General features: G+C 45.5%; 1 protein-coding gene and 1 pseudogene across 3 annotated transcripts; one reads left to right on the top strand and one right to left on the bottom strand.

The window, feature by feature from the left end:
• The first annotated feature begins 1,585 nt into the window (after nt 1-1,585).
• Nucleotides 1,586-7,939, top strand: LOC107277851 (homeobox-leucine zipper protein HOX29-like; annotated as a pseudogene). Its single transcript, XR_010741904.1, has 12 exons — nt 1,586-2,199; nt 2,292-2,898; nt 3,612-4,379; nt 4,509-4,664; nt 4,754-4,828; nt 4,911-5,009; nt 5,103-5,297; nt 5,394-5,550; nt 5,647-5,724; nt 5,820-5,957; nt 6,069-6,388; nt 6,490-7,939. The product of XR_010741904.1 is annotated as a homeobox-leucine zipper protein HOX29-like (transcript).
• A 1,369-nt stretch (nt 7,940-9,308) lies between these two features.
• LOC9267323 (uncharacterized) lies at nt 9,309-11,870 on the bottom strand. 2 transcript variants are annotated; one of them, XR_001546690.3, is made up of 3 exons: nt 10,658-11,870; nt 10,397-10,548; nt 9,309-9,700 (listed from the first exon to the last, which is right to left on the bottom strand). XR_001546690.3 is itself a non-coding variant. In XM_015787307.3 (2 exons), the coding sequence occupies exons 1-2, from the start codon at nt 11,814-11,816 to the stop codon at nt 9,654-9,656; spliced, it is 1,467 nt and encodes a 488-aa protein (XP_015642793.1). In that variant the 5' UTR covers nt 11,817-11,870; the 3' UTR covers nt 9,309-9,653. The 2 variants fall into 2 exon arrangements, 1 of the variants encoding a protein (XP_015642793.1); XM_015787307.3 differs by having other exon boundaries at nt 10,397-11,870.
• Between the last annotated feature and the right edge of the window lie 2,512 nt (nt 11,871-14,382).

Genomic DNA, 14,382 nt, shown 5'->3' with positions numbered 1-14,382 from the left:
GGCCCATGTAACCGCCACATTCCAGACCAATTTTACATACATACATACATACATACATACATACATACATACATACATACATACATATATATATATATATATATATATATATATATATATATATATATATATATATATATATATAGACTAGCAAAAGTGACCGTGCGTTGCACCGGGTGTTTACGGAGTGTGTATAGCGATCAAAAAGTATTGTTTGGTTTAGAGAACTAATCTGCTCAAAAAAATTGTTTGTTTTTAGATAAATAATATGCTCTATATTTGCGCACAGAGTGATGTCACGATGGATAAAATTTAACTGAACAATTTTTTAAACAGTCTAGTATTTCAATAATAATCACAAAGTTTTTTTTTAAATATTCCACTTTACATGTGTATGATATGAGCGATGTTCCTGACGCGTTAGCGTAACGATTGTACTACGGTGGATAAATTTAACTGATCGATTTTTAAGCAGTTTAGTATTAAAAAATAATAATCACAAATGTTTTTTTACAGTTATTCCACCTATACGTGTATGATATAAATGTTGTACCTGATGCATTGGCGTAATCTCTAATATCGAAATCTCTGCGGATTCGCGTGCAAACAACCCCTCCACGTGGCACAATACGATTCCAGCGTTAGTCCTCTCCCTCAGCTGTCGGATCGATGATGAACGGTGTGGAATAGCTGCGGTGGACCTCTTTGTAATATGTGAGGTTTTAGGGGTCTTTTTAAAAAAGTTATACCCTGCTATGCCCTTCTCTCCGCCGGCAGCCCCGCCCCCGCTTCCTCCGCCTCATTCGTCGGAGGTCGACCTACGCCGATGTCGCCGCCTCTTCCTCCTCCTCACGCTCCAGCTCCAGCTCCACCTCCGCCCCTCCGGCGCCCGAGGCCGACCCTCCCACGCGCCGGCGCGCTGTTCTGTGCGTCTCTCCCCTCAAGCTCGGCGGCAGTGGCACAGATTCACCTCGTCGCTGGATGTGGCGATGAATTCGGTTGCCGTGCTTGGGGATGGGGAGGGTGAAATCACGTGCATCGCTACGTCCGTCTTTGCCTGCCTTTTGATTCGCCAGCCGCCTCTCTCCCCAAGCCGCGGCACCGAGGGGATCTTGGACGGAGGCCACTGGCCGTGCAGCAAAGGGCGTGGCTGAGGACCGCGCTACCGCTGCCGGATGACGTCATGCAGGAGCAGGAGCTCCCTCCCCTGCTTCCCTATGTGTTCACACCACAGGTGATTAATTCCACCTGTAAACGGAATCGGAATCGGAATATATAAAGCGGCGCACATGGGGCGAGCGAGGAGGGGTGCCACGTAAGGATTTTGCTACAGTATATACAGCGCGCGGGGTGGCATTTTTGTGAAAAGGCCCTCCGCTTCGCGCGTAATTCGGCCGCCGTCCTCCATGAACAGTCCCACCGAGTTGTCTATTTACGTTTAGGCCTCTGGTGAATACAGTTATTGCATAGGAGGAAGGGAGATGTGGCGAGTTAGGGTCGCGCTGTAAAACTTGAAAGACGAGGGTCTTTTTCGCAAAAACGCCGTGCGCCCAGCCCCAAGCCCCCAACCTGCCCGCCGCTGCCTGCTCGTCTCCTCGTCCCTCCCGTCCCCCGTCTCGCCCTCTCCCTCTCCTTCTCCCGCCTCGCGTCGCCGCCGCCGCCGCCGCCCCGCGCGCCGCCCCTCCTCCCTCTCCCTCAGCCATCCTCCTCCTCCGCCGCCGGTCCATTCTCCGCCCTTCACCGCCTCCGTTGCCGGCCACCACTGCCCCCGTCCACGCCTCGCGTCGCCGCCCCCATCCCCGTCCCCGCCCCGTCGCTAGGGTTTCGTCACGAGCGACCTCCCGCCGTGGAAGCTTCCACCTTCCTCCTCATCCTTGTCCTCACGGCCGCGGCGTTCGCGGCGTAGGCGGCGGGGGACGGGTGCAGCGCCGGATGCGAGCTCGCGCTGGCCTCCTCATCCTCGAGCGCCTCCACCCCAATACTTTCTTCGTCCTCGCCTCGTCGCGTCGCTCTGTCTTCTCCCCTCCCTGCCTCTTCGGTTGATGTCTTCATTTCTTCCCCTTTCGTGCGAATGGGACCAACGGCGGATCAAGCGAGGGCGCCGCAGATCGACTGGCGGCACAGCTTCTCCCCATCCTTTGGTGCTGCATTGCTGGTATCATCGTCGTGTTTCCCGCTGTTGGTGCGTGTCTCACGGAGGTAAGGTTTGCAGCGTGCATAATGATGTGCGGTTGAAGTTGAACTCAGTTTTGTGTTCCTTTTTTGATATTTCGATTTTCTTCTTTTCATAGAAAGAATGGATTGGAGTAAATCAGCAGCGGTGTGGATTGTGCTCTGACCTCGGCAGGGGCGGATACAAGAACACAGCGATGAGATCCGGTGCGGTTTGTGGCGGACCAAGCATGCCGGCCGATGGAGATGGTTCTCTGCATCTACGCATTCCCCACCAACATGCCGCCCTTCAGGTACAAATCAAGTCTGATAAAACACTGCCATCCTTCTTGTGTTACATGTTCTGTGTTACATGGTGGCCTCCTCCTCCACCACAGCGGCGGTGTCGGCAAACAGATTTGAGAGGTAAAAACATCCCTTCTTGTGTTGCTTTACGGCCATATTTGAGAGGAGAATGGCATGATGCTGCAGTTTGATTTCACCGGCTTTCCTGCTTGCCGTATTTGTAATCTCAACTTTCATTTCAAGTGATTGTTGGGGCCAAACCTATGGTGGCTAGTCGCTGAGGTGGTGTCATTAATGGAGGCAAAGAGTGGCAAGTGGTGACCAAAGCGGAAGGACCTGGTGTGTTGCGCGTGCGCCGGCCACTGGCGGTGCGAGGCCACGGCGACGGTCATGCTGCCATTATCCAAGTATGGCTGCTGACCAATTTCTTCCCTGAAGTAGGTGAGGTTAGCCCGATAGGAACACATACCACCTATATTGTGATATTTGGAGCTAGGGCACATTCAGTCCTGTTATTTGATCTGTAGCATCAAGGTTGTAAAATTATCAGTTTTGCAGAGGATTTTTGGTCATCAAATTGGAGTTGATGATATTTTTTGAGACACTGAATTAACTAATATCAAATATATAATCTGGATTTCCCTTCAACTCAAAGCTTGTTGTTGTCTTGTTGTCTGCGTGCATGCTGGGGTGGCTCTTCTGCGGGCGATCAAAAGGGCAGTGACAGCATGTATTGACGAACGCAATGTGCTTGCTGGCCGAATAGACATGAACACATATCACTGAGAGGGAGTGAAACAGTGTTGACGAGTAGCCTGCTTTTGGGTTAGTTCTTGATCAAGCTAAAATGCACTTCTTTTTCTTGATCGGTATAAAGGGCACCCTTTTTTTTTCTTGCAGCATTTTCATATGCACCCAATATTGCCCACACGGCCACACCACCATCATCTATAGGCAAGTAGTATGTTCATGTGCAAATTTTGCAGGGATCAAATAAATGTCATTTCCCTGATCCATTATTTGGCTATCTCGTGTACTTGATGCCGATTTTTAATTTCTTATTGCTGCATGAACTATTTCTTTTGGACGGTCAGAGTCTCAATCCTTGCCATCATTAACCGAGAATCTTTTTTCCATGATTCTTACTGTTTCAGGTGATAGAAATAGCATTGTAGTAGGGTGGTAATAGCAAGAAGCCGAAAGGTAAGGATCAGGCTATAACGTTGGGGCATTGGCAACTCAATTAAAAGGTAAGTATCTATTGGTCACAGAGCTTGACAACTTTGAATCTTTGATGATCGTATTGTACCATTGTTTCAGTTGTAGTGGCCATTGTTCCTGTTAAATGCAAGTTGATACTAATAAACCCATTGAATAGAGGCCTTCATATAATTCAATGTTTAAGAGAAACCAACCGTGGACTGGAGCTCTCAGATTAGTTTATTCAAGCCACTTTTTTCTAGCATGCAATTATTTCGTGGCTTATTGCATTCCCTATAATTTTCATTGACTTAGAGGAGGTTTGGGGCTTTTTATTTTTAATGAGGTGCAACAATCTGTCCATCTCACTCGTTGGTGCAATTACATTTTTTGCTTGATTTTCTTCACTGCTTTATGACGACTGAGATAAAAACTTATCTGTGCAGCTTCATGTTTCTGATGCAGGGGTAGGGTAGTTGTCTGGTTGTTCATGTTCTGATTTAACTCATTAGTGTTGTGCTAAATGGAAGGTCAAGCTGCTCTACATGCAGGCAAGAACAGACAAGCCTGAAAATTTTTGTGGCAAATTCTTAGCTCAACCTGAAATTCCGAAGCTGAAATCTGTATTCAGTCTTCAACTCTATGCTCCGACGACGCTGGCGCCGGCTCACGACTTCTGGCTGCTGCGGTACACCTCCATTCTCGGTGATGGAAGCTTAGTGGTTAGTTGTCTGATCATGGAGCGCAAAACAAATTATCCATGTGCTGATGTGCAATTAATACCAAAGTATTTGTGTGTCACTATGATGTCTTGTCTGCTTGCCTGAATGTTCTTGTTCTGAATTCTGAAGGTGTGTGAGAGATCACTCAGTAGCAAGCAAGGAGGCCCAAGCATGCCACTTGTCCAGCCTTTTATCAGAGATGAGATGCTTCCCAGTGGGTTCTTGATCCGACCTAGCGATGGTGGAGGCAGCGTGATACACATCGTTGATCATATGGACCTGGAGGTAATAACTAATAACCATTACAATTTCTTATCCAAATAGTTCATTCATCTAGCAGAAAGAAATTTCAGCCAATTTTTTTGTGTTCACAGCCTTGGAGCGTGCCTGAAGTTGTGCGACCTCTGTATGAATCTTCTGCCTTGGTTGCGCAGAAGATATCGATGGCGGTACAGTAATTATAGTACCCTGTTCTTGATGTTCTTGTTGATTTGTAAAAATTATTGCCTAATTCAGTCATGCAAAATTCAGTCTTTACGCTGCCTGAGGCAGGTTGCCTACAAAGATACCCGTTCTGTGATCACAGGATGGGGAAGGAAGCTTGCGGCTTTGCATGCTCTGAGCCAAAAAGCTCACCACGTAGGACTCCTGAACAGCAGATGCTTCTTGGTTCTTGCCATGAATCTTCAGTTCAAAAGTGTGAAAAATAATTTTGCATGCTCTCTTTTCAGAGGCTTCAATGAAGTTCTCAATGGGCTTGCGGATGATGGATGGTCCGTGATCGAGAGCGATGGCATCGACGATGTTTGCATCTCTGTCAATTCATCCAAAGTGACCGGTTGCAATGCAACATTCAGCAGTGGACTCACTATTGTCAGTACCGGTGTTCTTTGTGCCAAGGCATCCATGCTGTTGCAGGTTAGCTTCACTATGAAACTAGAATTAGTACTTTCTTTTTGTTTGTTTTGTAATTGCCAATATTTTTCATACAATATTTCTTCTGCTGTTTGCTAGGATGTCTCTCCTCCATCACTACTGCAATTTTTGCGCGAACACCAGTCACAATGGGCTGACGATGAAACCAAACTTCTGCAATTTACCCATGTCTCGTCTTGGAGGATTCAGTGGTCAGGTCATACTTCCTTTAGCACACACTTTTGAACCTGCAGAGGTAAGTCCATCTTCTACTGTCTGTCGGTTACAAAAAAGGTCCTGTCCAATTCTGTTTTCCTGCTCGATGTTTTGGTGCAACCATCTACTGTTTCAGTTCCTGGAAGTTATCAAGCTAGGAAACACCAGAAACTACCAAGATACACTGGTGCACCGTGATCTGTTCCTCTTGCAGGTGACTTCTTGATTCATGAAACTTATCACCAGTTGAAGAATCATTTTCTTTTTTCCTCTGTAAAACTTGTGTTCTTGGCCTGATTGCAATGGCAGATGTACAATGGAGTAGAGGAGAGCAGTGCAGGAACATGTTCAGAGCTAATCTTTGCACCCATCGATGCATCGTTCAGTGATGATTCTCCGCTGCTGCCTTCCGGTTTCTACATCATCCCTATCGATTCTCCTCTGTAAGTAAATCTCACACAATTAGATAATACACTAGCATTTCGAATCAAATTTTCTAAAATTTTTATGCTATAAAAAACATAATTCTTCTGGATTTTCTTTCCTTGCAAATGTTAGGACACATCTAGCTCGAACTGCATGCTAGATCTCGCTTCCATGCTCGAAGCAGCGACGCCATGGAGCAGGATCAGCGGCATCAATAGCAGCGGCGAGCTCCAAGGCGGTGATGACGATCGCGTTCCAGTTCGCGTTCGAGAGCCACCTGCAGGGCAGCGTGCCCGCCATGGCGCAGCAGTACATGTGCAGCATCATCTCATCGGTGCAGAGGATTGCCGTGGTGCTCTCATCCTCCCGCCTCGTCCCTCCCGGCGTTGCCGCCGCCACGCAGCACGCGCCGGCGACTCGGTGCTGCCCAGATGGATTTGCCAGAGCTATAGGTTTGTGGCTTCGCAGCTGCTTGTAATACAGTTCATATCTGTAAGATTTTTTAAAAAAAAACAGTTCGCTTTTCAGAACTCATGATGCTTTGCTTATGCAGATTTCATTTTGGAGCTGAACTCATCAAATCTGCAGATGCCAACAGCAGCAGTGAATCGGTTCTGAAAGCAGTTTGGCATCATCCCAGTGCCATACTCTACTGCTCTCTCAAGGCTTCTTCAGCCTCTATTTTTCTTTTTCTGATTAAGATACAGATTTTACCTAGATTTTTATAAATTCGTTTTTTTAAACTGTTGAACTGTATATTTCGAACGAAAAAAATTTATATAGAAGCTTTAATTATAAGATAAATCTATTTTTCAATTTTAAAATAATTAAACCTTAATTAGTGAGATGTTAATGATTTTCTCGTTTTACCTGTCCGAACTTAATCTTTTATCTTAAACTCGAATGGGGCCAGTACTCAATACTGTTATGCATGGAGGATTGTTTGTTATCTCAATTTATTTCAGGGACTTTTGAATCTTTTGTGCAGCTTGACTGAAATTTTGTTGACACAAATTCACCTTAAAGTTGACAGTGTTGCACACCATTAACCATTTGATTTTTCATGTAGGTGATGCCAGTGTTCACGTTTGCAAACCGAAGACGGAGGCGGCGCCAGGCACAAGATGGCGGAGGAGGTGAACAAATCTATGATCATCAGGAAAATCAATCAAATTTATGTTACCTAATCTATCCAACAAGTGAACAAATTGGAGGCAGCTAAGACTACATAAGAAATTGAAAAGCACGGCCATACTCTTTTGACTAAGTTTCGAAGTCAGGCTTGCAAGGATAGACTAAAGCTCTTATATCAGTCTTTCTTCTCTTAGCAAATTCTCATTGCTAGATCTCAGATCATCTTGCAAACCTCTTATATCATTTATATCATTTTCCATATGCAAATCTGTGGTTCATCTCTAAATTGTAATGACTGGGTAAGCTCTCTGGTCCTCCCATGTCCTTGACAATAACAGTAATATCCTTCAACTTTTCAACTTATCTTCATTCTCACAGGTAAGTCTTGTAATTCATCTTCTATTTGTGCTAGCCTTGATGTTAAGTCTGCATTTATAACGGTACTCTCTTGAGTTTCTAAACTAACTTCATCAATGGATTATTTGACAGGTGATGCCTGGTAAGTCTTGTAATTCATCACAGGTAAGTCTTGTAATTCATCTTCTATTTGCTGCACTGGTGATGCCTACAAAGAGCTCACTGCGACGAACTTCATCAACTCAATTCTGAAGGTCGACCAAAACAAGCAAGATTATCTGACGATACAAAATCATTAGAAAGATCTAAATTATGTGTATTTGCAATCCGGTGTGCGTTTGTGCAGGGGTCAGGCATGAGAGAGGATATTGTGTGTAGGTGATCGATGGATGCTATGAACTACCTCTGCAGTTAGAAATGTGTTAGATCTTGTCTCTGCAAAGATGAACACCTTTTCTTACTTGTTCAACTCGATCAGCATGCAGTATCCTGTTCAATTTTTTTCCCCTTCAGCCATTCAGAAATTCAGAAGTGGCTATCATGCTTTAATTTTGTTTCAATCAGTAGTAGTATTTGTTATCTTTGAGGGACAGATGGGCTTGTCTCTTGTCAGCATTCACCTTAGCTTTACCTCTTACTAGTATATTTTATCACTGAGTGCGTTTATGCTCATAGGGCATATATATCTTATGTTGGATATAAGTTTTTTTTTTTTTTGTCTTGTTTAGTTAAACTGAAGATGCATGGCCGACTGAACATGAGAAAAATATCATTTCGTTTGGAATGTCATGGAAAGCACTTTCTGAATGGCTAACAGGATATAATAAATATCAGCTCTCACCTTTGTCCACTATTGATAGAAAAGGAAAGGCAAGAAGATTGCCTTAATTAACCTAATTGTCATCAAATCAAAGTGGCCGGCTTATCGAGAACCTAGCTTTGTCTAGAAACTTTGCCTTGAAATGAATTGAAAAATCATGCATGCACTTGGCGTGTGATTCTCCTCCTTCCTATTGACAAAATACTTTTCGCCATGTCAACGCCGGAATGATCAGTATACACTATCCATTGATGCAGATTACTGGCGAACAAGAGCAGCAGCTCTTTTCCTTTTAGTTCTTCTTAGCTAGATATGAGAAATTTTCTTGGCCAAACATTGTAGAGTTTAAACAAAATTCTTCGGAACTTACATGCCGGCAAGCAAAGGAACACAACAAAGTTTAGCCTAACTTATATATTGACCGATTAAAATCTGTTATGCATGTTAAGAATTGAGACAGAAATTTAAGCCAAAGAGATTAATCTCTCGTAGAACAGCACGCAAATAACAGACATGACAACAAGGAGCGGTAATTAATTGAGTATACCTGTAGTGGTAGTAGTGGTAATTAATTGAGTATACCTGTACTTGGGCCTAATCGGTGGCGCCTTATGCTGCGTTGTACTCAAGCCCAAAATCAATTGGGCCTTTCCAATTGAGCCAAGCCCGAAAACCTAGAAGATAAGACAGAACATCGGAGACTTTTGATTGGAGCTTCTCTGTCCCGCTGTCCGGAATGGTGCACTGTCAGCTATGTACAAAATATATCTTGAACTCCCTGCTGCAGAAGAGTTCAGAGTTGAGAGGGTATGATCTGCACACTAACATATTATTCCTGTTGCATAGATATTGTTGGATTGTCACTGTGTGTAAGACAAGTATTCTATATATACTATATAATCAGTTTTCTTTGGTAAAAAGTTATACTGTCTTGCTATGCTAGTCGATGAATCTGATGGCGGGCATTGTTCTGAGAATGAACTTAGAAAACACATTCGTTCAAAAAAAAAAAACAGTTTGAGGCAGCGGGGAGCAGATCCAGTTTGAGGGAGGACTCCAAGTGGTGAAAAATTCATCAACTCATTACTTGAAACAAACAGGTTCAAAGAGTTGGATCATTGTTTTGTGTTTAACTCAAAGGCATAAAGACAATTAGTGCCACATAAATAAGCCAACATCCCCTCAAAAAATAAGCCAACATATATTAATGTTATTCACGTCTACTCCTACTTTTATCATCAACCCAAAGTAAGCAACCTGGATAAGATTCTTGTCACAAAACTATATATGCCCAGCAACAGCACAACTCCTTAACCCCCATTCAAGCCAACAAACCACTGATACGATAATATTTGCATCCAGGCAGGCTGCAGTATGATGCATATATGTCACTGGGTTCGCACATTCTACTCGGCGGCTTCTGCATCCTCCTCAGGTCGTCCAACTCTTGTGTCTACATCAAATAAAATAGCTATTATCTCATAAAATGTCCTTGAAGCAAGAATTAGTACTCAAGAGGAAGAGCATTCATGTTGTCCACATTGAGTACAACAGGAAAAGCAAAACCTAAAGCAATATACTACTTTTTCAAGTATGCTTTGGTCAAGTACTACCTTATTATTACTTGCTCTATTCTCTTGTTCTTTTGACATGGTACGAATGCACTTTGATTAATTACTTCATATTTAAATGCATGCTAGCAAAATATATTACACGCATAATGACAAGGAAACAAGAGTGACGACACATTTACTGCTATGAATTTTCACGAAGAACGCAAATAATTTTATGCATTAGTCGTCGACATTTTAGTGGAGGTGTCTTTATTCTGTTAACAGAGTTCAGGTTTTGTTTTTGCAAGTACAGTTAGAAACACAACGTTTGTCTGAAACTCACACAAAACAGTATATTGCATAATGAGTATTGGTACTACTCTGCCAAAAGGACTCTTGGTACTGTTCTGCCCTTGTATCAACATATCAAGCCTATCACCCTAAATAAAGTTACTACATTCTAGTCCTAGTTTGGTCATTCGGACCATCATAAACAAAGAACTATAATGATCAGCCCTAGATCCTTAAATGGCATTTTATTACCCATATGCACATGGCGCTGCATTTGTTCTGGAATACGAGCGGTAATTAAGTACCTGTGGTAGTGTTGAGGCGTTTGGAGATCCCAGTTGCAAGGTAGCATCGCATGGAGTAGAGGGTGTTCTTTTCGGGGTCAAGCTTGGCCACTCCTCGCAGCTCCTTGTTCCTGACGTCAACAGCGACCATCATTCCTCCCGTCTTAGCACCCCTGCCAGCAGCGTTGCCCAAGAGGTAAACAACATCATCATCGATGCAACTCAAGGCCGGGTAACACAAACGCAGGCGACCTAGGGACAAGGAAGAGGTTGCCCCTTGACCTTGAGCCTCCTCCCTGTGTTCATCACCGCTGTTGCTGAGCATGAGGCTATGAAGCAACTCGTAATGGTGACTTGGGTTGGTGTCAAGATGGACTTCACGCGATTCAGCAGTGCAGTCACGGCGCCAGTCGTCCCATGAAGTGACCGGGATAGGCATGCTCCATGTAGTGATTCTCCACGAACCAGGGTGGAACACGGAGCGTCGCCGTGTCGGCTGAGGTTCTCTGCTGCGGCGAACCCATTCAAGGTATGAAGTAGGATCTGCAGAGGTGGAGGTGGGTATGGTGGTGGTCACCGTTCTTGGTGAAACGATCTCCATCTCCAGATACTTGATGGAATCCTTGTGTTGGCTGATGGCGATGTCCCGACAAAAGGACACATCTCCATTGAGGTACATCCTCCAATTGCCCTTGGCCGGCCACGGCAGCGGCATGTCGCGGAGCTTCCTTGGAGACATTTCGTCGAGCACGTCGCAGAGGAGGATGCCGCGCCAGAGATCAACCCAGCCCACGGTGCCCTTCGCACCTCCGAGCGTGATGGTCTTGGTGGTGACGTGGTACAGCTGCCTCTTGGCTGAGTCCGGGATCGGGCACAGCCTGTCCCTCACCGGCTCCTCCACGGACACCTCCTCCGATGTCCAACTCCCAGACGAACAAGAAGATCTGTACAGGCGCAGCGTGGAAGTGAACTCACTCCAGACGTGGAGGGCGGCCACGACGTAGCGGTCGTCGCCGCAGCTGAGTATGGCGAGCTGGTGGTCACCGAGGGTAGGGGGAGGCGGGTTGGGGAGCAGATCCAGTTTCGGAGACGGGGGATCCGGATGGTAGACCAAGTAGTCGTTGTCATGCGGGGCACCAAGCTGATCGATGGGGACTCGGAGGAGGAGGAGGAGCTGGCCGTCGGCGTCGTCGACGGCGGCGGCGATGGCTTTAGGCGCGCCAAGCAGATTGCCATTGAAGGATGGGAGATCGGGGCAGTGGACGGAGAAGTGGGAGAGGGCAGGCGGGGACGCCTCCCACAAAGTCACCTCGATGGGATGGCCGGCGCTCAACCTGCAGCTGGCGGTGGAGGCGTTCTTGAGGGTGGACGTGTAGCCCCGGACGCCGAGCAGGAGGCTGCTGGCCGTCTTCTCCCCGGCGGCGCCGCCAGTCGCGGCCATGGCGTCGAATTAGGGATTTCGATTTTGGGGGTAAGGAAGGGGAATACAACAAACAGACGTTGACGGGTGGAGCGAAGGCTTTTATTTGGGATGCCCGCACCCGGGGTGATTAGTCCGCAAATGACCTAATTAGCGCTAATGGTAATATGTACTGGAGTAATATTTTTTTTAAAAAAATACATCAATAATTATTTTTTTAGGATAGTTCACAGTTTTAAAAAATAGTTGAAAGATCATGAATTTTCAGTTGAAATTTTCCATAATTCGAGTTGAAAGTTTTAGAAGTTTGAGTTAGAAATTTTTTTAATCGCGTTAAAAGTTTTTAAATTACCAGTTGAAAGTTTTCATAATTCAAGTTGAAAGTTTTTAAAATCAGGTTAAAAGTTTCAAAATTCGAGTTGAAAGTTCAAATTTCATGTTGAGAGTTCAAAGTTTTCAAATTTTGAGTTAGTTTTAAATTTTAGGTAGGACTTTTTTTTATTGAAATATGTAGATGTCACACCCTAAAAATCCAAAATATATAAATTGTTGTTTAATTGGAATTATTAGAATTTATTTTTTAAAAGCCTAGAAGAGAAGATCTAATTTTAATTAATAAATTCCAATATAAAATGGGGCCAGATAAAATTTCATTAAATATTTTGCTTAATTCTATAATTCCTAGATTTTTTCTGGGATTTATTTGAGCTAAGGAAGTATTTTTAATAAATGGAATTGCATTTCATGAATAATTTAAATTGAAAAAGGTTTTTTAAAAGTCTCTTTTGGCTTTGGGCCGAAAGTTGGCCCAAAACCCCCTCTCTCTCTCCCCGGCCCAAGTCGGCCCAGTCCAGCAGCAGCCGTCCCTCACGCGCGCGTTCGGTCGCTGACAGGTGGGTCCCGCCTGTCGGAGTCGTCGTCTTCCTCGCGTCGGCCGCCGCCCGAACCCTAGCGCCGCGCCGCCGCCGTCTCCTTCCAAATCCGGCCGCTCCTTTCCTTCTCCGGTGAAATCAATTGAGGGGAAACAATCTTCGGGATCTCCTCTACCTTTTCTCTTATGGAATCGTCGGCTAATTTCGCTTGGAAAGTGTTTGATTCGAGGTCGATTCGGATCGGTCTCTCTCTCCGAGCCCCGATCTTTCCTTCTCGTCGCCGGTCGCCGTGGGCCTTCGCCGCCGCCCTCCAACCCCTTTAAAAGGATCCCCGGTGTCTCCTCTACCCGTCGCCACCCTCGCCTTCGTCTCTCGCCGTCGGAAGCGCCCTAGCGCCGCCGTCGTCGCCGCCGCTCCAGCCGTGCTTCGCCGTCGCTCCAGCCGTCGCCGTCGCTCGGGGAGGTCACCATCGTGGTCGCCGTCACGTCGCCGTCCTCGTCCGCCCCTTCGCCGTCGCTGAAGATCGCCGGAACACCGTCGCCGCCGTCGACCCGATCTTCTCCGCCGCTTCAACCTCTTCGCCGTCGCCGTCCGTTGCTCTTCCGCCGACGTTTTGGTCATCGGTGAGTTCGCCGCGATGCCCGCATCGTGCTGGTGCCCTCCGTTCGCGTCGCCGCGCCGTCGTTCGCCGGCGAGGTTGCAAGCCCGAGCCGCCGCCGGTGGTGACGTCATCGCCGACGTCATCGGGACCGTCCGCCGTGAGCCGGCCGTGGATCGGTCAATCTCGGCCGTCCGTTTTGGATGGATCGATCTCGGCCGTTCGTTCTCGTGAACCGCTGCCGTGCGCCCGGTCCACCGCAAACCCTAGCCGCTGACGCAATAATTCCTTTTTCCTTTTCAAAAATAATTCATTATTGCGTCATAATTCAATTAAAATCCATATAAGTGTTTTAATCCGATTTAATCTTTAAAAATTCATAACTAATTCATCTTAGCTCGGATTTAGTTGGTTCAAGTCTCTAAATTTTTCTAAAATTGAGATCTACATGTTAAAAATATCCACATGTACTGTTCATGCTTGTTTATGTGCTGTTTTGGTGATTTTGCTCTTTCCTGTTTAGATTCCGACGTTTCTGGAGAGCCCGTTTTCGCAGGAGAAGAATTTGAAGAGTTCCAAGGCCAGCAAGGCAAGTCACACAGATCCCAAACAACCCTTTGAGCATGTTGATCCCGTTTAAAGCTATTGTTTCTATTCAAATATTGCATTTATTTTCGAATGTCATTGGGTGGAATTAACCTATTGTTTGTTATAGCCCTTTTTGATCTTGATTACTTTATTCCTTGATACCTTGGGTTATTTTAACTTGACTAGTTGAGCTATATATATTGGTTCAGCTAGATATTAGATGTGATTGCTTAGCCATGCTTAGAAACATTAGCACACTATTGGGATAACTTATGACTCACTATTATTTAATGATGGCTTATTGTTAGTTCACGATGGTCAAACGTGATTGGTTAATTAATTACTTGCCAACTAAAACTTGATAATGGTGGGTTGTGAGCACATGGTTTTGAGAGTCGTGCTCATGACAATTAAGGACCGGTTCACGAGTTTCGGTTGTGAAACATTAACCGTGCCAACCACAAGCCAGCGTGGGCAACGGCTTTACCTTTTGTATAGCATGGTTCATTGCGGGGCACCAGACTGAGAA

Source organism: Oryza sativa, chromosome 6 (genome assembly GCF_034140825.1).
Source record: "Oryza sativa Japonica Group chromosome 6, ASM3414082v1".
Lineage (NCBI taxonomy): Eukaryota > Viridiplantae > Streptophyta > Magnoliopsida > Poales > Poaceae > Oryza > Oryza sativa.
This window is presented reverse-complemented; position numbering and strand designations above follow the sequence as displayed.